General features: G+C 40.1%; 1 protein-coding gene across 6 annotated transcripts in view; it reads right to left on the bottom strand.

Annotated features, from left to right (window-relative positions):
- The window catches only part of CREB5 (cAMP responsive element binding protein 5), a 364901-nt gene that overhangs the window by 77911 nt on the left and 262085 nt on the right, over positions 1–24905 (bottom strand). For all 6 annotated transcript variants that reach the window (XM_090046655.1, XM_090046653.1, XM_090046654.1 and 3 more), the window contains 2 exons: positions 15094–15220; positions 13038–13148 (listed from right to left, as the gene is read on the bottom strand). In XM_090046655.1, coding sequence (XP_089902781.1) covers positions 13038–13148; positions 15094–15220 — 238 coding nt within the window. The remainder of the gene's footprint in view (positions 1–13037; positions 13149–15093; positions 15221–24905) is intronic.

Raw genomic sequence — 24905 nt, forward strand, 5'->3', positions numbered from 1 at the left:
GTCTCAATATTCCAAATTTCAGCATGGAAGCAGAAACTCTCCTGTATGAATTCTCTCTGCTGATGTATATATCTACAAGTTATTTGCATAATCCCTAAATTCCTTTGGGAATCTTTTATTCAACTACCTAATGCAAGCAGTACTTAGATCAAGCTTCTTGTCAAACTAATCCGCCACTAACACCATTTATAAGATAGACAATTCATTGTAAATTGGTACAGCAGAACAAATTTCCCATTGTTGAGATCAATAGAAGTCATCACTGATAGATGTTAATAAATGAGTTTTGGGTAATACCCAAGCCTTTTCAGTTACTTTAGAATGTGGAGGATCAATAAATATTTCAGAAGATTTAAAAACTTTCTTAACAAAAGATAAATGAATGCACAGATAAATAGATTGATATAAAAGAAGCTAGACAGGCAAAGCTAAGATGTGTTTATACAGATTTAGAATCTGCTGTAAAAACACAAGCAATGAATATAGCTGAAAAGAAGAAAAATATGAAGGTAGACACTGACAGACTTTATTTAACAAATACAACTCTTTAAATTATCAATTTTTAAAATCTCAAAACTATATCCTCTGTTTCAATTATGGATTGGGAACTCATAGTTTTTATACACCTCCACCCATTAAGCTAAGGCTTGTGTGGGAGTTTCTGGGATTCCTAAGAAAGAATGTTAATTTTAGTTATGAAGTGAGATAAACATATTTGTTGCAGGAACCCAAATGTGCTCTCACTTTCTTATCAATACTACACCCTAAAACAACTACAAACATACATCAGATCTGGAGCAAATCAAGAAATAACCAACATGTCTGCTCTTTCTATCATGTTGGTGCCAAGAACAACGATCATTCTTAACTTCCTAAATGATGTGTGCATCTCCATTAATAGTGGGAGAACCTAGGTGTAACCTCTCAGCAAACATTTATGCTGAACCACAAACAGTACATAAAGCAGGCTGTCATCTGAACCAGTAATGATGCTAGGTATTTTGGAAAAAAAATGTGAGAAGTTGGCACAGAGTAACTAATGTCATATTTCTGTATATAGTGGTGTTCTGTCAGAAGCCAGACATATTAAAAATATTTATATAATTTAAAATAATTTGTACAGGTCTAGTAAAGTCTATTTTAGGCTTTAGACTTTAATACATATTTAAACATTTGTTAGATCCCATTGGGCCCCGTGTATAACCTTGGCACCTGAGGGCAGTATTGAGGATATGCCATTACTAAACTTTTCATATTAGCATGAATGTGAACTGAAATACCATAATAAAAATATAACAATATTTCTTGCAAGCTTGAAAAGCAGCACTGGACTTTATATGTATTTCCAGATGGAGAACTAAAAATATACTTTATGTTTACATATATGCTCAGAGGCAGCTTTTAGTCTAATTTAAACATTCCAATATAATATGGCTTAAATTTAACAGCCTGAATTATCCACAGGTTTTAAAGAAAAACCTGGCAAGTCTTGGCTCTGAGTCATTAGAAGCAGGTACATACACCTCTTACTGACCTGAAACAAAGGAAGCAAATTCTCCAAGATTGTTCAGTATAATAGATACACATCTTAAGAGATTTTCCTTGATGTTACATAAAATAATTTATCTTTTAAAGATTATATAATAAATACACATATAAAATAATGCTTAAAAATGGTAGTCATGGCAATAAAGTCTTAAGTCATACAAGAGAAGATGGTAAAATGTTGATGTATTACAAGACAAAGGAACCGTGTACTGAAATCTATCTAAAATGACAACATCAAAAATGGGGGGAGAATCAATGTTGGACACTCCAAACATTTATTACAACCAATAAGAAGATGGTGGGGAGGAAAAATATTCTCTGATCTCCTAAATGGACATTGTGGGGTTAAAAAGCATCAGCCAAACCCTTAGTTGGTATAAAGCCATGCCAATTTACAACTGTAGATTTGACACATATTTTTAATAGGGGTGCACTGACATACTGGTTGGCAATCATATCGGCACCAATAAAAGGAGAAATGATGTTATCAGCTATTGGCTTTTTTTTTTTTAAGTCCTTGTAGTCAATAATTATGGCCATGTGCTTGAAGCACCTTGACAAGTGTAGCCCATTCCCTGCACCCCACAGCTGGCCCAAGCCCATGGTATGCTACAGGTTCTGGTGAGCAGCAGGAAGAGGAGGGGGCGCCAGGGAGTAGTCACTGGGCACTCAGCAACAATGGACCATTACCAGTTCCTGCTGGTGCTGCCACTGCCATGGCAATGCTGTGTGCACAGCAGGGGCTTGAGCGACAGGGCTGCCATGGGACTGCTGCAGAGACACTGGGTTGCACACAGGCAGGGTAAGGTATTGCATGAGGGTACCAGATGCCTTTGCAAAAACAGCTTCTCCCTAGCAGCCATGGGAGTTCAGCTTCGCAGGAGCCTACCAGAGCTGAGGAGCAGTTTGGTCTGGGGCTCTAAACACACCCAGTGCCGTTGCCTGCACAAGGGTCCTCCCTGCCCACCCAGGATGGCAGCACTGGCTGTGCGGGCAGTGGGGCTGTGGGTAAGAGCCATGGGTGATGGAAGATGTGCATTGGAATAAGGCAGTCACCACCTTCCTCACTGAGGGCCAGGAGGCATGTGTTTGTATATGATATAAATACAAAACAAACAGAAAAAAGGGGTTTTTTTTATGTCAGTAGTTTAAAATGCCTTGCACTATTACTAAATACTAGTTATTGGATCAGCATTGATTGATATGGTTGGTTAATCATCGGCTATCGGCATTGGTTAAGAAATTCTTTATCGGTGCACCCCTAATTTTTAAAATATTCCTGATATATATCCATAATACTACCTCAGATTATTAAAACTGGATAAATGTAAAAGTCTAAGGCTCCTGGCACACATTCATTTAAAGGCACGCTAGGATCCAATCACCAGTCTCAACAATGGCACCTCCTGACATGATGCATGCATATGACAGGAAATGCAATTTTGGGATTGAGGAATCTCGCTGTGCTATTTCTATTTGGGGGAGCCTATGATCATAATCACAAAACAGACAGATGCCAATATATATTTTCAGCCTCAGTCCCCTGCCCTGGAAACACTTGCATATCTAACTTTATTGTCTTGCAATAAATATATATTGTCTATATATATTTATATAAATATATTTATAAATGTCTCAGACAGCCTGGGTCCCCTGCCCTGGAAACACTTGCATATCTATTTTTATCGTCTTGCCATATATATAAATATATATAGGTAATATGTATATGGTGAGACAATAAAGATAGATACACAAATGTTTCCAGGGCAGGGAACCCAGGCTATCCAAGACATTTAAAATTACCTCCTTTGTAACTAGCTGAATATAAAAAAGACATGTATCAGGGGTGTTGGTTGTAGTCATGTTGGTCTAAAAGACACAGGCAGACAAGGGTAAATGTGATATCTTTTATTAGACCAACTGAATAGTTGTAAAAATTATTCTTTACAAGCTTTTGTGCACAAACACCCTTCTTCAGGCATAGGGAGAGTCTTCTGGTGTTCATGTACTCTCTTGGGTATATATGTAGGCATATGTCTGTCTCATGAGACAATAGATTCGCACAGTGTGAGGCATCAGCATATATTCCCTATATGGATGCATATTAGTTTCATGTATGCTATTGAGACTGCTTTCAATTACAGTTACATTGGGAAAAGTCTAGGATAGTTTCCAAATACTCATCTTGTAACCATATCAGTGGAATATTCTTTCATTCTTTATTTTTACACTTATTACGTTTTCCTTCATCTAAGCTTGGCCCCAATTTGTTGTGTTAAAGATGAACTTTCACACAATTGATGGCCAGTAGAAGTGATTCCATGAATTGTATTTTTCAATCCACTGGAAACACTTAAAAAAAATGACAACCTGTACCACTGCATTGTTGCTTCAGGAATACTACTGAAACTGAGTAGACACTTATAGAAACTGAGTAATCAGAATCTGCTTTCATTTTCCAAATTGGACATGCAAAAAAGAAATAAATGTCATAAATATTTTAAATTAGATCCCCTCTACACATTAAGTTTGTGCTACAATTGATGTATTTCTTTACCGTCTGAGCCCCCAAGGTCTGGAACAGCCTGCCATTGGAGGTGGTTCAAGCACCTACATTGAACACCTTCAAGAGCAAATTGGATGCTTATCTTGCTGGGATCCTATGACCCCAGCTGACTTCCTGCCCTTTGGGTGGGGAGCTGGACTTGATAATCTTCCGAGGTTCCTTCCAGCCCTAATGTCTATGAAATCTATGTTAATTGTAGAATAAATGGCAAGGGTGCTACATGTGCACCCAATACACACACACACACATACGTATATGTATATAAATGTATACGTATAAATATTAGGACTGTTCAAAGCTTCAGGTAGTGATTCGATTCGGAGGAGATTCAGCCCGATTCGGTGGCCGAATCTCCGAATCTGAATTGAATCAGGGGACCAATTTAAAGGTCCAAATCAATTCAAAGCTCTCCAAATCTTCGGCAAAGATTTGGAGAGCTTTCATTATTTGGACAGTCCCCAGTGGCTGCAGCAGGGAGCTGCAGCCTCTTTGAGCTGGTATGTGCAGGGGAAGGGCGGCTGGGGAAGGGAGGAGGGGACCATGGGGGGATCCCTGCCAGCTCCCCAACCCCTGCCCGCTCCCCCAGCCCCCCAGAAGTGCCTCCACTCACCCCAGATCACTGGGGGAGCGAGGGGAGGTTCAGGGGCTTATGCAGAGCCCCCCCCATGCAGCGTGGAGCAGTGGGGGGGCAGCAGGGATCAACCCCTGCCTAGCAGCACCTGCTGAGTTGGGGCTTTTTTTTTCCCCCCAAGTGCCTCGACGTGGGGTGGGTGGGGCAGCCATTGCCAGGCTGGGAGAGGGCCAGGGGATGGGCCTGACCTGGCTGATTCAGAGATTCGACTGAATCAAATCAGGACAGTGATTCAAATCACCGAATAGAATCACTGTTCCCCAAATTGGCTGAATCCGAATCTGAAGTGAATGCTAGCTGCTTCACGCAGGCCTAATATATATTTATTATATATTTTATATATAATATATTATAATATAATTATTATACATTAATATTTTATAATATATAAATGTATACATATACATGTATATGTACATACACAGATGTATATTTATATGTATACATTTATAGATATATACACACACACACATATATATGTGCATGTGCCTGTGTGTATGTATGTATGCATGCATGTGTGTGTGTGTATTTTATATATATATATATATAAAAGAAATGTACAAGCCTGAGGAAACACAGAATCTGACTTTATTAACCTTTATTCCTAAAGGTGTCATAGGGCTATTCAGTAAGCACTTCTTAGTAGACTAGACATATCCTTTACTGTTCATAATGAGAATTATAGAGGCATGTTGCCACTTTGACCGACTAAGACACATTTTAGCTACCTGCAAGGAATACAAGTCATCAGCTAATTACTTGAAGTAATTAGCAGACATGTAACCTATAAAGATTTTATTTCCCAGCATGTTAATAAAACATCCCTGATAAAGATGAGAGAAGCTGTTGACTGGAATCTTCTGAGCCATGCTTTAACCCATATTGAAGTTATGTTAACCTATATTGAAGTTCATAACCCCTATGAAATAAGCTGTTGTAAAACTAGGATACATAATACAGAGGATATAACTAACTAAACTGTATCATTATAGTCTGTCTGCAGTGCACAGCTGAAAAGGTTATTCATAAACTTTCATACACTAACAGCTCAGATAAACATTTAATAGGCCAATAATTTGCTAGTAAAAACAGCAAGTATAGCAAAATAAAGTTAGATAAGCAAGTAGTTCCTGGGCAGGGGTCCCAGGCTTTATAAGCTATTTAAAATTACATCCTAGATAACTACCTAAATGTGAATAAGAAACGTTTTACTAATTAACATCTTGAAGACAGTGTATCCCCCTATAACTGCTAAAAATATTACTGTTCATATTTTAAAGAATCAAATAGATGAGAGATACAAATACATGAATGTCTCTTCAAACATAACAGCTTAATTTTGCAATTAATTCTTCAGAATTGCTTTCCAGTCCTGGTTTGGTTTTGGTTAAAACTATTTGAAAATCAGTGATCTCATGAGCTATCAAACAAAAAGAAAGGAATATGCAGCACAAGGAAACCCAGTCTTTCAAGACTTCCATCATTTGGAATGACAGAGACATCATAAAAATCAGTTAAACTCTTTAAATCCTGTCATTTTGTACTAAAATCTCATGAAAGTAGTTCATGTTATTCCACTGCCTTTAATTTAACTCACATCTTAACCTTCTTTTGACTTTGAATACAAACCTGAAGATAGACATCTACTTCCAGAGTAAGTTTAAAACAGTGGGGACCAACCTCTTGGCAGGAGTGTCACACCTGCACTTTCTCCAGACACGACTCTGGGCAAGGGAAGGGAATCAATCTGCTGCTCTGCTTTCTGTTCCCTGACCTGCTGCGTGCCACACACAGAGGCTGCCAGTGCCACTTGTGGCATGCATGCCATAGTTGGTCACCATTGGTGTAAACAGTTTCCTAGATTTTGTATGATCTATCCATGATTTTTGTATGGTTAGTTATAGTAACTGTAAGTAAATTCAACTCTAAGAGGAGTGGGATGATTTAACAGAAATAACCCTGAGGTAGAAGTCAAAAACTCATGTATTCTCATCTCAGCTGTCACTGACAAGTGGTTTGACCTTTAGGAAGTCACTTCTCTTCCTCAATTTTTTCAACTGTAAACTGCAATAGTATTTACTGAAGAAGAATATTATCAAGATTATAAAAATAATTAGTGGCTAATACCTTCACTGTGTCTTGAAAATGCCTGCAAACTGTACATTGTGCAGAAAAACATTTTTTGAATAGCTTTTTGTGGAGAGAATGTGCTTGATAAGCCTGATAAGTTTCCTCCATGGTAAAACCTGTAGCTGCTGATGCATTAAATGTACTCCCCCACCTCTAAGAGGATTTATGTTGTGATTAGACATATTGTACATCTCAAGCAAATGCCAGACAACCCAAAGTGCAAAACAACTTCCATTATTTTGGAAAGCGAAAGCAGTACAAATTCCAAGCAAAAGCCTCAAATATATCTGTTTGAGGAATGTTGTGTTACTTCCCCATAACACATCTTTTTTTTATAATTTCCATTTTTCCTGGCTTTGCTGCCATAAGGAGTTGCTTTTATTTTCACTGGTTCTCACAAGCAAGTTTACACGAACAGAAGAGTTCAGAACCAGACTATTGACACTCTATGAGTAAAGCTCTATTCGATCGAAGTCTTTCAAACTTTAGAACAAAAAAACCCCCCCAAACCAAAACAAACCAACAAAAACCTAAAAAAACAAGATCCAGCAGCTCTTGTGTTTGGTTTGCTGATAGCTCAAGAGAGTAAATACTGGGGTTTTATTTCACTTGTTGCTATGGTTACAAAACCAGAGTGGACACTGGAGGAAAATGGAGAAAGAGAAACATATCTATGAAGACAGTAAATCCTATGAGAAAACAAACAGTAGTGGAAAGATAGAAAAGAAAGCAGGAAGTTAGTTGGTATTGGGGCAGAGAGAGGCAATTACAATACCCAACTGAATGAATGGAAGCAGCCTAATAACAATCCAAGTTCTTTTAGTGAAATAATACTGATAAGATCACTGGGAATAAAGTGACACAAAGTAAAAAAAAAATGCTAGGAATCATTACAACTCATGGCAGCTACAAGAAAGGCAATTTGTACGCGCTTGGTACAGGTTTCCCCCCTTTGTGCAGGTTCTGTACATGTGAATTCACTCTTATGTGATGACCCTTTTTTATATGAAAAATTCATAGACGTTTGGGAAAAAACGGACCTCAGCAGGTCATTGAGTCTGACCCCCTGCCCAGGGCAGGACTGTGCGCTAGGGTCAGACAACCCCAGCCAAGTGCATGTCCAGTCTCCTCTTAAAGACACCCCAAGATAGGGGAGGGTACCACCTCCCTTGGAAGCCTTTCATATGGCAACCCTTACCGTAAAGAAGTTCTTCCTGATGTCTAACCTAAATCCACTCTCCGTCAGTTTGTGGCCATTGTTCCTAGTTACTCCAAGGGGTGCCCTGGTAAACAGAGCACCTCCTATTTCTTGCGCCCCCCCCCCCCCCCCCGATGAATTTGTAGGCAGCCGCAACATTGCCTCTCAGCCTTCTCTTGTGGAGGCTGAAGAGATTTAGGGCCTTGTTATATGTAAAGGCACTCTTATGTGATCAGTGTGGTGGAAGCCTGCAGTCTGTTGCTCTGTGTGGTGCATTGTGGGAGTGACACCATAAGTGGAGGAAGAAAAAATTATTTGTGGGGGCTGAGCAGGGTGGCGGTGCCTGGTCTGAGCTGCAGCACCGGCCCCTGCAGCCCGGCCCAGCGTCCCAGGGGCTGTGAGCCATGAAGCTGCTTGGCAGCAGTGCTCATGACTGCTTCTCAGGGCAGCTTGTGCCCATACTTCTGAAGCTGCAGCTGTGCTTGTGTGTACTGTCTGCTCTTGGTGAGTACCAAAATTGTCTTGTAAAAGTGGTAGAAATGGGCCTGGGGATCAGTACAGTCAAGGTCTTGGAACATATCCTTATTTGTTACATTGTAAAGTAACAAATTGTAAACATTGTAAAGTGGGTTCTCTTATGCAAATTTGAGTTATGTGCCATTTTCCAGGAACATGTGTATAGCATAAAGTCAGGGAAACCTGTATAAGTGAGATCACATGCTCAGCACATATTCAGTTTTCTACAACTAAACAAGCTGTCTTCTCCATTCCATTTTTGGAGCCACTCTGGGTTTAAGAAGAATTAGGTTCTACTGAGTTTAGTACCATAATACTACTATGGTAGTACTAGCATGCCACCATACAGACCTGAGCTGCCTTGTGCAGCTCCCAGGGTCTGGGCTCTGTGCACCAGCCCATGAACTGGGTCCCTGGCCTCATTTCAGAGGTTGCAGACCTGAGCTGCCTTGAATGGCTCCCAGGGTCTGGGCTCTGTCCACCCAACCACTCTCTCTCTGCAATCTCTCAGTTCTAATCCTCGAAGAGAATTTGCAAAACACCTTTCACAGACAAACCTACAAACTTCATTTCATCAGCCTACTGGATACAAAAAGTAATGGACTAAATATAGACATTGGATTTATGACACATTATAACCTGCCTATCATTTGATTCCCCAGGTACCTTTCCACTCTTTACCAGCTACATTCATTACCCTCCCCCACAACCTCTCTCTCACCCACTCAATTTACTTTTTTACTGATTGCTTTTCTTGCATGCATAGCATCCTCTGTCTTCTTTACTCAACTTACTTTGTTTACTTAACAACACATCAGACTGGAGCTAAGAAAATATTTGAACATGAATGTCTCTAAAGTAGCAAGTCCACCTAGCTGTAGTGTGATATGTGAGCAGATAACAATACGATTACAAATGCAGGGTCAAGCATTCAAAGTCCATCAAATGTTATCATATACAACACTATGCTAATATGCTTGACATTCTTTTACACATCTTTAGTTATATTTTCCTTCTAATTATCTAGTTGTATTAATCAAATCAGTGCTTGCTGATGTTGTTTGCTTCTGGGGGAGAGCATGAAGGCTTCAAATCTCAGGGCTCTGAACCTAACAAGAAAGCAATATTGATTTAGAGATTCATTTGTTCATTAGCTATGGCAGTTTTAGAGCATTATGTGATACGCTGAATGAAAGACATACCATAACATAAATTGCAAATTGTTGTACTACATTAAATCAATTCTAACAAATCAGCTACAGTAGATTAATATTCAATCAATATAGTTTAACCTACAGATTTTTTTTTAAAGCTAATAACTTTGGTCACAAAGTTTTGCTTCTACAAACTGCAGAAAGATAAAACTATTTTAAAAATATGCATTTGTTCCCCATGCTTTCAAACAATGATTTTGAACTAGTCACTAGGATGAAGTTTTTAGGAAGTTTTGCCTTTTCTGCTGAAAAGCCTGCGTATGTGCAATGCACAGACAAATTATTTATTAGCATTTATTTTACAGGAGCAAGGAAGGTCATTGGATATTTACAACTATAGTAAGGGCCAAATCCTTTTTGCAGTATCCACTGAAGCCATGGGCATGAAGTCAAGCAAAGATTTGGCTTGCTCTAAAGAGATGCCTACAGTGGGATCTACATGGCACTATTGAAAGAAGTAAACATTCCTGTCGGTTCAGAAAGAATAGTAATCCTCCTGCCATTGACTTCAGAGGCAAATGGATCAGGCCAAAAGTCTCTAGGACTTCTCTGATTACCAAAAGCTGCGTGTTTGACTTTTGTGTAGTGCCTGACATGTATATACCTCACAGTGCACAGCCAGCTAAACAACACATATGCAGAGATGGGTATCATTGATAATAGCATTAATAGGTTTTGCAAACATCTGAAACTCATTCCTAATGAAGGAATCAGTTTCATGCCCTCATTTTCCACTGATTTCAACTTGCTCAACACTTCATACAATTAAGACTTTGCATAAGGGGAAAATTGTGATGTTTACTAACAGACAGTGTAACAATAAAAAAGATTATGCAGATTTTAAATCAATTAACTTAGTTTCAAGGAATATTTTCTTTATGTATACTTCCTCAGTCTTCTTCATTTTTGTGTTAATGAAAGGGGTTGTTATGCTATATGGACATTTAATCATGGATTAATTATATACAGCTTTTAATACAAATCTACTATAAAGCATAATGTACAATATTTACAAACACACATTTTTTAAAAAAGGAAGGCTTGAGAACTATAAATGGTGTCTCTATTCTAGGCTAATATCTGTGTAGCTTCTCTTCAGGGAGTTTGTACATTCTAGCTGCAAACAGATCCCAGGATAAAATTGATGTAATCCTTAAAACCATGTCCATTATCCTGGCATAAATACTAAAAATGTTTCCCAGACAAAAGATAGTAACAGTTACAAAGTTTATCCCAGGATATAGCAAAGTACATCTGTACAGTTATCCCAGGACAGCATAATTGAATCAAAGGCACAAAAGCAGCATGGCATTCAGCTGCTCAATAAACCCTGATTAGAAGGGTGATGTGTGGATTTACCAATACTGGGATATTTTTCTGGGATAAACAGAGGCACAACTTATCCAGGGATAAATATAACATCTGTTCCTAGCCCTTGAAACCAATATCAACTTTAGTCTGAAAGAGCAATACCTTTATATATCAGAGTCAAGGACAAAAAAACCTTATCCATATTAAAAACTAATTTGCTTTCAAGTGTAGATATTAAAGGGCAGAATTTGCACCACGTATACCCATAATTTATTTTTCTTTTTAAGTAACCTAACAGTTCCAGTAAAAAAAACCGACAGGGTGGGGGAGTTTGGGAGAGATGAACACTGCAGAACCATTAGTTCTCCCAAGTGGATGCCAAATTTGGATTTATTCAGCCAAGGAGTATTTGGTTTGGCTTGGCATTACTTGGCTTATAAAAACATTTGCCCATTCCAAAAAGAATTAACAAGCTCTGCTGCAGATGCTGTTGCCATTTGGCATGTCACTGTTGCTGTGTGGCACAGCAGAGAGAGAGACCTCTTGACCACAGATTTTGCTTGGCTGATGTAGCCAACATTTTTGGCTACATCTGCTCTCCTGGCCAACTGGCTGCATGCTAACAGAGTGTGGTTTTAGACAGAGTGTTAACAAAGCGTAGGTTAACAGCCTAATCCAAACTAGTAGTGAGGGAAAAGTGTGACCTATCAGGTCTAAGAAAAAAGAATAACCTTATGTATTTTCTGGCTTTATAATGTACAGACAGTGTTTGTAGCATATGTTGTGTCTGTTGACAAGCAAACATTTTCCTTTCCCTTGGGATGGATGACAGTTTTAAAAATAGGCCCAGTATCAGCTGTATAAGCAAGAAAATAGAAGCATGTGATGGCATAACACACATTGCATTTTGCAGGGCAGATTTTCCTCTTACTTAAAAGAGAAACCTAATAAGTTACATTTTCCTCTTACTTACAAGGAAATCTAATAAGTTACAGAAAGTCAGATTAAATGACTTTTAAGGAATGCACTGGTATAATTCCACTGACTTCACTGAGATCACTCCAGGTTTACACCAAGGTGAAAGAAGAATCGATATTAAGGTATTTTGAACAGAAAACTCACAAATTTAACCTAAAAGACTGTGACTGTGCCTTTGCAATTGCCATCACACAACTCAATCACATTTCAGTTATAATGCAAAACTACGCTGATGAACATAACCATATTAGATCTGTATGTTCTATGACTGTGTGTAACGTGTGGGGATTTATATATTCACTTTTGATGTGAGCTATTGTTTACACACACAGATCCTCTGCCTAGTATAGCGAAGTTTGATCTCACAAATAACTTCATAAAAGTTCCTCTTTCGTTTACAATTGAAATTAATTTTTTGTTAAAACTATGAAATTTTGTCAACTGCACTAACTGTGCTGCACTCAAAAAAAAAAAAAGTCCTGGTTTTCCAAGCATTGTTCAGTCTGTGCTTCCGACTGTTCTTTGACATCAGCTCCACATGGCATGTGCCATCTGGAAAAAATCAGATCCTGTGCACACTCCTCCCAGGCACCTTTTATTCCAGCAATTGTTTACCTACAACTTTTTTTAACCCCAGTTACCATTTGCAGCTATCATCACAGAACAAGCCAGACCACTGCTGACATTCCACTAATCTGCACCAAAATTCCCATTACCTACTCTTAAACCTGCTCTTTTAAAATTCAATTTCATTTCCCCCAGAGTCATTGGAGACTGGTGACATCTCAAAGTGCGTGAGCTTAATTGACATATGTATCTGAGTCCCAATTTACAGCAGCAGGGTAAAATCTCATGACGCATGATTAAGAATGAGGTAAGCAATGCCTGGCTACCACTTGGTAAAAAAAAAGCATAAAAACAGATTTCACAATTATTTCTCCTTACCATTTTGGCTTCTGAATGCATTGGAGGGACTTGGGGTGAAGCACATGGATTATTGAGGTTTGGACCTTGCATCCCCATTATATTGGAGTTCATTGACATCTGTCGCTCCATCTTCAAAGAGAAGAAGAAAGAGAGGAATTAACACAAAAAAGCCTAAAGACATTATCATGAACATATGTTCAGTTTCTCTTTAAATGGACACAGCTTTATTTCTTTGAGTCTTCACTAAAACAAACTGTTTTGTGAATTGCCTGTGTGTGTCTTGTCAGAATCCATCCTGCAAAATCTGAGTCAGTTAAAAAAAGACTTTCTACAAAACAAACATATCAGCCACCCAGGTTTGAGCTTTTTGTAATGATTTTTCCCCCTTTAGTATAACAACACTCTCAGTTAAGTGGTTCTAAAAGCACTGCTGTATAAAATTGTGGCTTCTGCTGTCACTGTAGCTGAACTGAGCTTGTTTCAAACATAAATACAAATGCATGATCTAGAGTGCATGGAAAATTAGTTTGGGATTTTTATTTTTTTTTTCTTACTGAGACTGCTCAAGTTAGGAGTGTTTCCTATATGCCCCAGGTCTCTTTGGTGAAGCTTTAGAGCATGATTCTTGCAGCAAAGTAAAACAACAAGCCCTAGCGACCCTTTAGAAGTTTCCTTTTATGAACTTTCCTTTCCTAATGGCACCTTAACAAATTTAGAAGATAACTAGAAATTATTAAAAAATTACTGATTAAAAGTGTTTCATGATAATGTTTTTCCTGAAGAGATATGCCATAGGTGCTTTATTATTTAGCTGATGATCCAGATTCACACCTGTGGATGAAGAGGGAACCATTTGAAATCCCTGATTTGGGGTCAAATTGGTACTGAAAATGGATATCCATTCTATTTGGGACTCAGACAAGGAAAGCTGTGTAGCAGAGACCATTTCTTGGTATGCTCTGGCTAAGTTTCAGTTTACAAAGACACCCATTATGGACAGAGGCCCAATCTGGGTAAATCAAACCCATAGTTCTCTTCTTCTACCACTAGGGTGCTTCCAGATGATCGTGGATGTACAGTATGCAGCACCACAGACCTGTCTGTGGTGCCGCACATTACACATGCCACACATGCAGGTGTTCCCCACGGTGCTATTTTGCAACATGGGTGTTTTATTGATATCAGTAGACCAGCCGCTCCAACCCACCTGGGGCAACATGCCACATGCCAGAGCACATGTGTCTGGGCGTTTCCCAGGGACAAGTACCAGGGGCACATATTGTGCTGCTGATGCTTATCCTCAGGGAAACACCTGTGCCAGCCTTAGAAGCAGATCAAATAGCACCTTTTCTTTCAAAGAGGTGGAGAGACATATTTCATTTTAGGGACAATATAAACATTAACAAGGGGCTTTTTTCCCTATGCTGATTGGCAGCAAAAACCTTGTCTTATATTCTAATGAATACAGTAATTTCTTTCATTGAGAATATGCAGGTAAATGCAATACTGTGAAAAGCAGCACGTAACAAAGTACTATACGAAGTACTAATGAAGTACTGGAAGTTCCCATCTTCCAATAAGTCAGTGGAAACTGATGGTGAGCAACAATCCTTCAGGTCTGGGTTTTAATTTAGTGAAAATGAGTAATTTAGTGAAAAAGAGTGAATCTCAATTCTTCACATTGACCACCTCCCAGCATGAAAGATCACATTGCAATAATTTTTCTAGTAAGTGACTGATTCTGACTTAATACTTATGTAACTCCACTGTGCTCAGTGGAAATACTCTTAATGTAAATGAAGTAAGTTAGATCACTATCAGGGCCAGAAACCCTAAGCACAAAAAGGGTCTGGATCTAGTCTCACATAAACTGAGGTTAATGGAGTTACACCAATTTTACTTTAAACTCGGGAGAGTAGCTCTTCATTTGAATCAGTTTATTTAAGTTTAAGCTCAAAATTAGATAAAAATCTGAATTCACTCTTTTGAGTCACTACATTTTCACCTTTTATAATTCAATAGATTATTTTCCTCTGATAATGCCTCATATAGTATTAAAACTAATATAACTTACTGGCATTAGTACTGCAGAAGATCCGGGCATGGTGGGATTGGGCAGGGTTCCAGGCATAGAGGCAGGCATAGGCTGTCTTTGTCTGTTATGTAGGTGCAGTAGTGAAGACAGAGAACCTGGGACAGGCCTAGGAGAAAAGGGGAAAATGCTGTCACTGCCTATGGAGACTAAATCAATGTATTATATTATCACAAACAACTAAGGACAACTACGTAGAACAAAGAAACATAATGTGTACCACTGACCAAAAATCTGTATATGAGCAAGTATTAAAGTAACAATAAAAAAAGCAGTCTGGTTTCTTTTCTTTTTTTTGTGCTTTGTAATAAATACAGGTTTATTTCCTGAGAAGCATCATACTAAGGTTCTATGCTCAATGCACTGTTGTAAGTTTAACTATCACAAAATATTGTCTGAGTGTAAAGTAGATCATCACAGCCAACTAACATGCTAAATAAATGTAGAAATCTTGTCAGCTGCAAGTTATTTTGTAGTGAACATTTTTAACTGTCATACACACAAACAAAAAATTTCTAAAGCTATAGTCCTAATTTACATGCCATTCTGCCACTCACAGCAAGCGAAATGGCAAAAGTTAGAAGAAAACCTAATAAGTTACAGAGAGTCAGATTAAATGACTTTTAAGGAATGTAAAAATGGTAGAATGACTTAATGCTGGCAAAAGGAGTTAAAGGGATTTAGAAGGGTTTTTACAACTAGATCTGGGGGGATAAAAGCCTAGAGAGAAAGTAGACCCATTAACAGATGAGAAGGCTCAAGAAACAAATGGATTCAAAAATAGGTTGGCTTACTCTTTAATAATGCACTTGAAGAAAAAAATATCTGGACACTCAAAATAATCATTTAAAAATACGTAGACAACAAATAGAAAAAATCAAACAGTGCAGATCATATATTATGAGTTTTAGGAAAATTAATTAAGCTTTTCAACTATGTCTAAAAGGTCACACTGCAAAGTTTTGAGTTGCTTGAAGTTTTCTGAAATGAAAATGTAGTGTTAATTTAAAAAAAAAACAGGAAAAACAGAAAAAACAGGCATCCAGTGGACAATAAATAAGGCCAGGGCAATTATGGATGGCAGAGAGAGATTCACAAACCACTAGGCACTTGCAATATTGCATTTAAATCACTGACAAATAAATACTGATAATACTATTGGAAAGAACAATCAGAAAAGGATGCAAATAATTAGTTGATGAGACTGATTGGTAGTTTAGTAAGCAATCTTTATGGGGTTAGGATAAGAAGAGTCTACAGATATTTGAAGCATATAAATATCAAAGATGTTATTCAAACCTAGCAGAGGCATGCTCTGCTTTAATAAAGGGTCCACAGGCAGCCACCAGATCTCCGATAGGGTATGAATAGGCATTTGTTTACTTTAAGCCAGCCAAACCTAAACCAGGAATGGCAAATGCAGATGAATGCAGGGGGGGCTCGTTGGTCTGTATGAGGTGGGGAAATGGGTCCATGGGGGCATGGGTGGGGGTTGCCCAGTCCAGAGGTAGAGGCGAGCACTAAAAATAACCCAGGTAGAGTTGGGGAGGGCAGGAATAGCACAACTCGGGGCTGGGGCAAGTGCCTGGGTTTTCTTATGTGTGGAGCTGTGCTGCGAATGTGTATAGGCATTTACTAGACCAGGTTAACCCATTTTTAGAGTGGGTAAACAAAGGTTGATCTAAACTTAGTTCATCTCCTCAGGTGAACTACCTTTAGATTGAGCACATGCTTTTTAGGGTGCTTTAAACCCCATGAACACCCCTGCATGCCTGGGCATTTAGATTAACTGTAAAGCTTGTATGTAGCCATAGGCTGTATTTGTACAACTTGTGAGAGAGCAGAAAGACAAGTAGTGCTTGTCTTATTTAATGTATGAATTTTCTTCAGTGCCTAATAAAGCTTCCCCTGCCTCACTGGGCATCTACACATGCAATTAAGCACTCCCAGGCACACATCTACTCATGTGTCCCTGTTGGGAGCAAATTTGTTCTCAATGGGTCCAGTTCAGTCCAGAGCTGCTCCTGCCCCCCTGCCCTGATCTACTCCCCCTGCAGCAGCCCCAGGGAGCCCCAGGATCCTCTGGGTTCCAGCCCCAACCTGGCCAGAGGCAAGGGGGTCAGGCCTGGGCTCCAGGAAGCTGGGGGCAGCTGTCCAGCTGTGGGAAACAGCTCCAAGCCATGCGGTGTGTGGGATTGCAGCGTGGCTTAGCAGCACCAGCTTGAGGTAATAGCCCATGCCCAAGCATGGGGGTAAGCAGTGCCAGGAATGGGGAGGAGCCATGGGGAGAGGGAAGCAGCTCCAGGACCAGGGGAGATGCACAGAGAAGCAGCACTCGTCCTTAGCACTTCTTCCCCCTTGTGTCTCCTTTCCCAGGTCCTGGCATCTCCCCCCTGGTCCCAGCACTGCTCAGCTCCTGGCTCTCCCCAGGTACAGGCAGAGAGCAGGAACTGGCTAGACCATGTGCTGCATGGGCAGTGGCAGGGTTATGGGGGTGGGGGAGCTCTTTGAGAAAGATGAGGAAAGAGAAGCTGAGAAAGTTGATCTTTATTTGGAATTCTTAACCTGTAGGAGTGAGGGAAGCTATCTTACTGGACAGAGAACTGAATTTATGTACTCTAGAGGGCAATCCAGATCTAGCAGAAGGACGGACTGCAAAAATCCTTAAAGGCCTTTCCTATCCCTAAGATCGGCAGCTGTACGTGAACATTATGGAGTCACAGAAGACTCTTATTCAATAACATGTTGGTTGATTTTCAGTGTGACCAAACTAAAACAAGTACCGTGACAACAGCTCACACCCCTCCTACTCAGACACTCTGTGACAGTCCAATATACAGGCCTTTTGTACAACTCACCAGTTTTGTAATAACCTTAGGTGTTAGGCTGTTTGACAGAAACTTATTTTGGCCTGACCTATGCAATTTGTGCAAGTGATCCTCAGGGGACTACACAGTTTGAATTTTGCTTATATGTTCCAGAGCCAAAAATGTTTCTGAAATTGATTTAATGAGTCTGGGAATATGGGACTAAAGCAAAGGGAATTATTTGTATTTATTAAAATGGCAAATAAGCTACCTTGCTGTCCCCAGTCTCACCTTTTATGTTGCTTGGCTTTGTGGGTCTGCATATGCTTTACATGTTGTTACTTGTTTAAATTGAAACCCCCCTCCCCAGTATTTTCAGGTTGCTTTCCCTGCTAAAGCTCATGCTAACTCCTTCCTGAGTGAGAGCTCTCCCAGGTCTACAGTACCATCATACAGATTTGTTGCTTTAGGGCTACTCCTCAAAAGCCTCCACGCTTCTTCTCAGTCAGAAAAGTTCTACATAATGAAGACACATCAGACTCATTTCTATATTAGGAAAGCTTGACATTGACCAGATACTGCTATTCTTTCCACACTGAAAACAGGTCAGGATTAAAACACATACACAACTCACTGAGAATTATGGAGAACCCTCAAGATTGAAATTGCCTGAAATACTGAATTTGTCTGGTATTGGCACCATGATCTTTCTGGTTGCCAGTTTATAGCTTCCAGAATCAAATAAAATCAATGAAACAAAAATTATGATTCTTTTTATGATGCAAGTTCCCTTTGTGCTCCACTCCCCTCTTCTCTTCCTGCTTCTGATAAAATGCTGAAGATGATGAAGAACCTGATGGCTTGTCAGTCAGTACTGCTGGCTCAAGGGTTTTAGGCCCTTAGTATACAAGTAAATAAGTTTGCTGGAAAAAAAGCCTAGAACCACGGAACTGCTCTATGCTGGGTGTATATACAGGTGCAATTAATTCAAAGCAATAAACTCTGGAGCAGTTTGAGCCACAATATACTACTTCTGGGCACAGCATCTACACATGCACCCAGGACAGCAGCAATTTGAGCTGGGGTGAAGCAGTTTACACCAGGGCTGGGAGCATGGTGGGTCAGCCCTGGGCTCCAGGTGGAGGCAGAGGGCAGCAGAGAGGCTGGGTGGGGCACAAGGGTGCTGAAAGTGTGGAGCTGTGTGGCTAGGCAACTGGCAGGAGTCTAGTCCCCTGCTGGCTGGAGACTGGGTAGAATTTATTGCATTTAAATCACAGTTAATTACCCAGCTGTAAGATATCTTATCATAGTTTTAATTAATTTACTGTGGCCTAATAGCATCGCATGTGTAGATGGTGACACTTTACTCCTAGGCCAATTAGTCTACTTTGCAGTTAAGTGCACATGTAGATGTGGCCACTGAGAACAAAATTCAGCTTCATTTTCAGAGATGGTCAAAGCTCTATTTGACTTCACGGTAACAGCAGCCCCTAATGATTCTGAAAATTCTAGCTATAGAAAACCAACCAGAGATGGATTATTACCTGAAAGGGGCTCATCCTGCTCCAACTAAAGCCAGTGGAAAACCTCCACTGGTTTTAATATGACCAAGATCAGGATTCAGAAATACTGGTTAAAGAAGACTTTTAGATCAGTGGTTCTCAACCTTTGTAGACTCAAGGCAAACCTCATTAAATTCCACAACATTTGAACTGAGTGTCACCCCATTTCAAAAACAAATTTATTACACCATTTACTTTTTTGCAGCAAGGGGGGGGGGCATAGGAGCAGCCAGGCAGGGAAAGCCTGCTTTTATCTGCTTATCTCATAATACTTAATTTATCTCCTCATGCTTCCTGCATTACTCTTCAAAAGATCTTGTGGCAACCCTCCCTGCTCCCGCCGCCATCCTGGTTGAGAATCACTGCTTTAAATGGTGAATGAAGTGTCCCCAGTATATGGATCAACAAACATCTGTCTGTCTGATATAAAATAAGCTGCTTGCTATGCTGAAAATCCCATCTGGACCATTTTTCTGTGTTGGCCAGTAACCACATACATGCTTTGTTGACTTCAGACTGAAACATCCTAAACCATCTAGAGTGCTACCACTGTGCTTCAGCATTTGAACGTGCAGCAGGAACTACAAAGATAAAATTGCCAGATACAGGAGGAAGGGAAATAGTTTTGCACCAGAAATTGTACCTGAGAGAGGAGTACTGAGGTAGGGACTAATTCAGTTCTGCGGAGGACTGCAACCACTTGACCTACAGTACTATTACTGAAATGCATTGATTTTATTATAGTAGCCCACTTGCCTAGTTACTGCTTAGTACTTTAGAAATAGCCTCTAAAACCTAGAGCTTTAAAAAAGTGTGACTATCCAATTTTAGCATATTTGCTTATGCTTCACAGGATAAAAAAGAATGCACCAAACACTCCTTTCGAATCCCCTGCATAATTCCATAAGCCAAACCTGAACATGCAATACCCTAGATTTAACAATGTTATGATTCCAGTATCACTAAAGTGCAGAACTCTCTAAGAAACTCGAGCTTTGTTTAGCCAAGTTAAGCACAGAGCTGAATCAAATTCTGGGGAAAAGAAAACTGGCACCTAAAGATAGTGGATGTTTTCTAATATAGTAAAGATCCTTGTTTGTATTCCTCTGACAATTCAGACATCTGCGTGATGAGGGTAGATTATTATTATCAGTAGTAGACATTTATATTGTGGTAATGCCCAAAGGTCTCAATCAGGACTGGGACCTCACTGAGCTGGGCACTGCGTAAACATAGATAAGAGACAATTCTTGCCACAGAGTACATACAATCTAAAAGACACAAAACAGATGAAGGGTAGACAATGGAGATATGTAACAAAATTAATATGAAGAAGAATTGGCATGGCTTTTTTAATAATATTTTTCTGGGGTTTTTGCTTCTCTTTTATTATTATTTTTTAAAAGAGTGATATTTAAAAGAGATATGACAGGAATGAGGGAATGACAGGAATGAGGGACTTAGTAAGAGGAAGGGAGTTACTAAGAATAAGGAACAGGGGGGAAAAAGAAAGAAAGAAAGAAAGAAAGGGCAAGACAGACTTCATAACCTGCCTGGCCATGACCATTTAAAGGTTTTAAAGGCATTATGGTAATGGTGGCCTTAATGTAGGTATATGAAGGTAGTGGCCACACAGATTATGTGCATGTATCATATATCTTATATCAGGGAGTTTTTTTCCTTATATATAAGAGGCAGTGTAGGAAAAGCTCAAAGGTCTGAGAGAGAAAGTGATTGGTGAATGATAACAGCTGGGAATGTTGGCAAAGAGAAAATGATTGCCAACACTGAAGTAAGATACTAGCAGCTAGACAAGGTAAGGTTAAGTTGTCAAATGTCTTAAAGATAAAAAAAAGCTTGTAAGTTAAAAGGGGGAGAGAATGCCAGAAGAAGAGCTCAAAAAGGAAAGTTTATTGGAAGGTAAATTTTAGAGTTGGAAGTTTGAGCAGATAAGTCTGCTGCAATGAGAAGCGGGTTGCAATAGTCAAAATGTGAAGTGATGTCAAGTGAGCTTAATCAAAAGCAACCAGGAGTACAATACTTCACAGAAGTAACACAGCTCTTCACTGTGCCATATGGTAGTAAGTTGAACAACAAAAGCTACTTCTCTTCCTCAGATGCATGGGAGATTTTGTTTGTTTGTTTGTTTGTTTTCTAAATAATAGTAATGACTGCTTAAGTACTGAAGGACAAGAACTGAGGAAAGAGATAGATAAGATGTGAATAAACACTTACAGTTAGGGATCTACCCTATTCACAATTTTGCATTTTTCACAGGAACTGCAAAAAGAAAAACAACCAATAAACAAAAACAAACAAACAAACAAAACGGGTTTCCACGAGCCCTGCAAAAATGGTGATCCCCACAGTTTTGGCATGGAATCACCAAGGGAAAAAAAACTTGCCAGAGCACTAAGGAAAACATGGTAATTCCTTCATCCAGAGCATGTGGTTTTACCAAGATAGCTAGTGAGAGACTGAGCCAGTGACATAGGCTCAGTAAAGGCACCAGTCAGGGAAGTGAGAGGATTACGGTGCCATATTTCACAGCCAGAAGCAATGTTTTCAGACAGACAATACTTTCTAAAGATAATGAGTGAAAGAAACTCCCATAAAGCTAAGAACATTTCAGCTATGGATCGTGTAAGGCAGTACTGTGCAGGAACCTTGCATGGAGATGGTGGCAAAGTGTTCTGTTCATTGTGTAGTGTGCCTCTGGATGTGGCAAGGAAAACCACCATTGTTTATCATTTAGAGTCTGAATTGCATGTGAAGCAAAAGGCTGCTGCAGGGGTTGAAGGACAGAGCAACAGACAAGCAACCATGTCCTTGATGTTTAAAAGGGCCACTGAAAGCAGGTGACAAGAAGAGAGGCAGCATTTGAGCTAGTTGCATTCATGACTGCAAAAGTCCCTTTGCAGAAAATTGACAACCCTAAATTAAGGGAGTACTTGAAAACAAACATGCCAAATGGTGGATGTTTCCCATGTGTGGACAAGCTTTGCCAAGACTACCTACTGGCAGTGATTTCTTCTCAGGTACAATCTACAAGAGCTGCATTGGCAGAATATAAAACTATCCTGACTGTAGCAGATGACGCCTCAGATTATCAAGAAAACTATGTCCTGCACTTTTTAGTTATGCCTGGGAGCTGGACAGACCATGACCTGCCTGTTTTTCAAGCAGAACCAGTTCCCCTCTGGTCTGTCAATTTTTCTATCACAGTTCAAACCATATTGAGAGCTGTTATAAACTATGGCTTAGAATTCAACAAGATCTCACCATTTCTGTCTCACAATGCCATGTATATGTGCTTTTTCTGATGTGCTGCAAGGAATGCGGCCCAATGCAATTCATGTCACCTGCAATGCATACATTCTGTCTTTAGTGAGAGACATCAGGTGCACATGGATAGCCTCGTCTCCTCCTTCAAAAAACCCTTCAAACATTGTCCAGGCCATAACCTCTGGTGCAAGGAATCTGTCGGCAGTCAAAGTGGGAATCTACATGCAACCTTTGGCAATGCCTAGGAGGTGCACGTACACCCCCTGCAAAATACTTGCCACCCCCACCCTCCCCTCGCCCCTGACACTGCCGGTGGCATCTACAAGAGATCCTCGATTGCCGCTGGCCACTGCTGACGCTGCCGGCAGCATCTGTGTTTGGTTGCTGACTGCCAGTCACCACTCGTCACCCCCAACCCCTCTCCACCGACAGCACCATGACTGCTTGGGGGAGCTCACCACTTACTGCTGCCACACTTCCACCGCTGACAGCACTGCCGGCACCTGTGGTAGCTCGCTGTGCTCTGGGGGCATGTGGCATTCATGCATGCGGCTGTGCCACTTCTACCAGAGCCAGTGCTTACAAGGTGGAATTCATGGCTTAACGCGGTTTGTTGCCACATCAAGAATATGAGGTACTACCAGTATTTTGTGAGTGAGGAGCTGGAGTGGAAATCACACCTTACACACAGTGCATGCTTAAATTATGCAACCTCTTAAAAAGCGATCACACTGAAGTAATGTTTGGTTGAAAATTCAATCCAGTTCATGGAGCTCCTAATGCGGTTTGAAACCCATCAGGCTTTGATCCACCAAGCACACAACAAGCTGAAGGATTTGATATGTTGTGTCAAAGACATGGCCTCACTATAGCTTTCAAACTGTCAATGTGAAAACCAGTGGAGACAAGAACTGTTCCAGGCAACAGCTGCAAAGTTGAATCAGTACTACAGATATGATCCATCATATCCACCATGGTTTAAACAACTGGCTGCCTCCTTTTTTGGTGTTGTTCACATTTTGGACCCCAACCAGATGCCTGTTCTGGGTTGCGACCCTCAACTATTGAAACCAATCCTGGGATGGAAAAAGAGCATGACAATGAACATACTCTTTATGTGACTCTGTATTCTTTGACTTCTTTGTCAAAGAATGCCAGATGCCTGTGCCTGTATTTTGGAAGTCTGTTTCTGACCAGTTTCTACATCTCTACCACCTGGCAAGGCACTGCCTTACCACTCCAACCAATTCAGTGGGTACAGAGAGTGCAATCTCAATTTATGGACAAGTGTTCACACTGCAGAGACAGAGAATATCAGCTGCAACTGGTGGTAGATGCTGCATGTTAGAATTTAACAAGTAACATGATGAATTGGTCCTGAAGACAACCTGGTGACCAACTTAAATACAGAGGGTAGCCTGGGTGACAGAGACCATGAAACCATTATGTTCAGTGTCTGGCACAAGGCAGACAAATCAGATGGAGGGTTGAAGTTTTGGACTCCAAAAATGCAAATTTCATCAAGCTCAGGTCACTAGTAGGGGTACTACTGTGGGACCAGAAACGAAAGGTAAAAGGAGTGCATGAAGAGTGGTTGTTCCTTAAGGACACTATCCTTGAAGTACAAAAGAAGTCCATTCCTATACGGAGGAAAGGTACCAGAAGGGCTAGGAAGCCCTCTTGGATAAACAGGGAAATCACGGTCCTCCTAAGAAAAAGAAAGAGGTGTACAAACAACGGAAGCTTGGGACAGGCCCCAAGGAGGACTATACAATAACTGCAGACACTTGTAGGGAACAAATTAGAAAGGCTAGGGTGATGACTGAACTTAAATTAGCAATGAGAATCAAGAACAACAAGCAGTCCTTCTTTAGGTATGTAGGGAACGTGAAGAAAACAAATGGGAGTGTGGGGCTAGTGCTCAATAACTTAGGACAGCTGATAACTGCCACTCAGGAGAAAACTGAACTCCTGAATGACTATTTTGCTTCAGTATTTCACCAGACTAAGGGAAAAATCACATTAGACAGGATACAGAATAAGCAGGGCAGGAATGACTGCCTTCCTACTATTGCCATAAAACTGGTGTGTGATCAATTAAAGAAATTAGACATATGTCAGCAGGACCAAATGAACTCCA

This window comes from Crocodylus siamensis, chromosome 5 (genome assembly GCF_052110815.1).
Source record: "Crocodylus siamensis isolate JL-2025a chromosome 5, ASM5211081v1, whole genome shotgun sequence".
In the NCBI taxonomy this organism is placed as follows: Eukaryota; Metazoa; Chordata; order Crocodylia; family Crocodylidae; genus Crocodylus; species Crocodylus siamensis.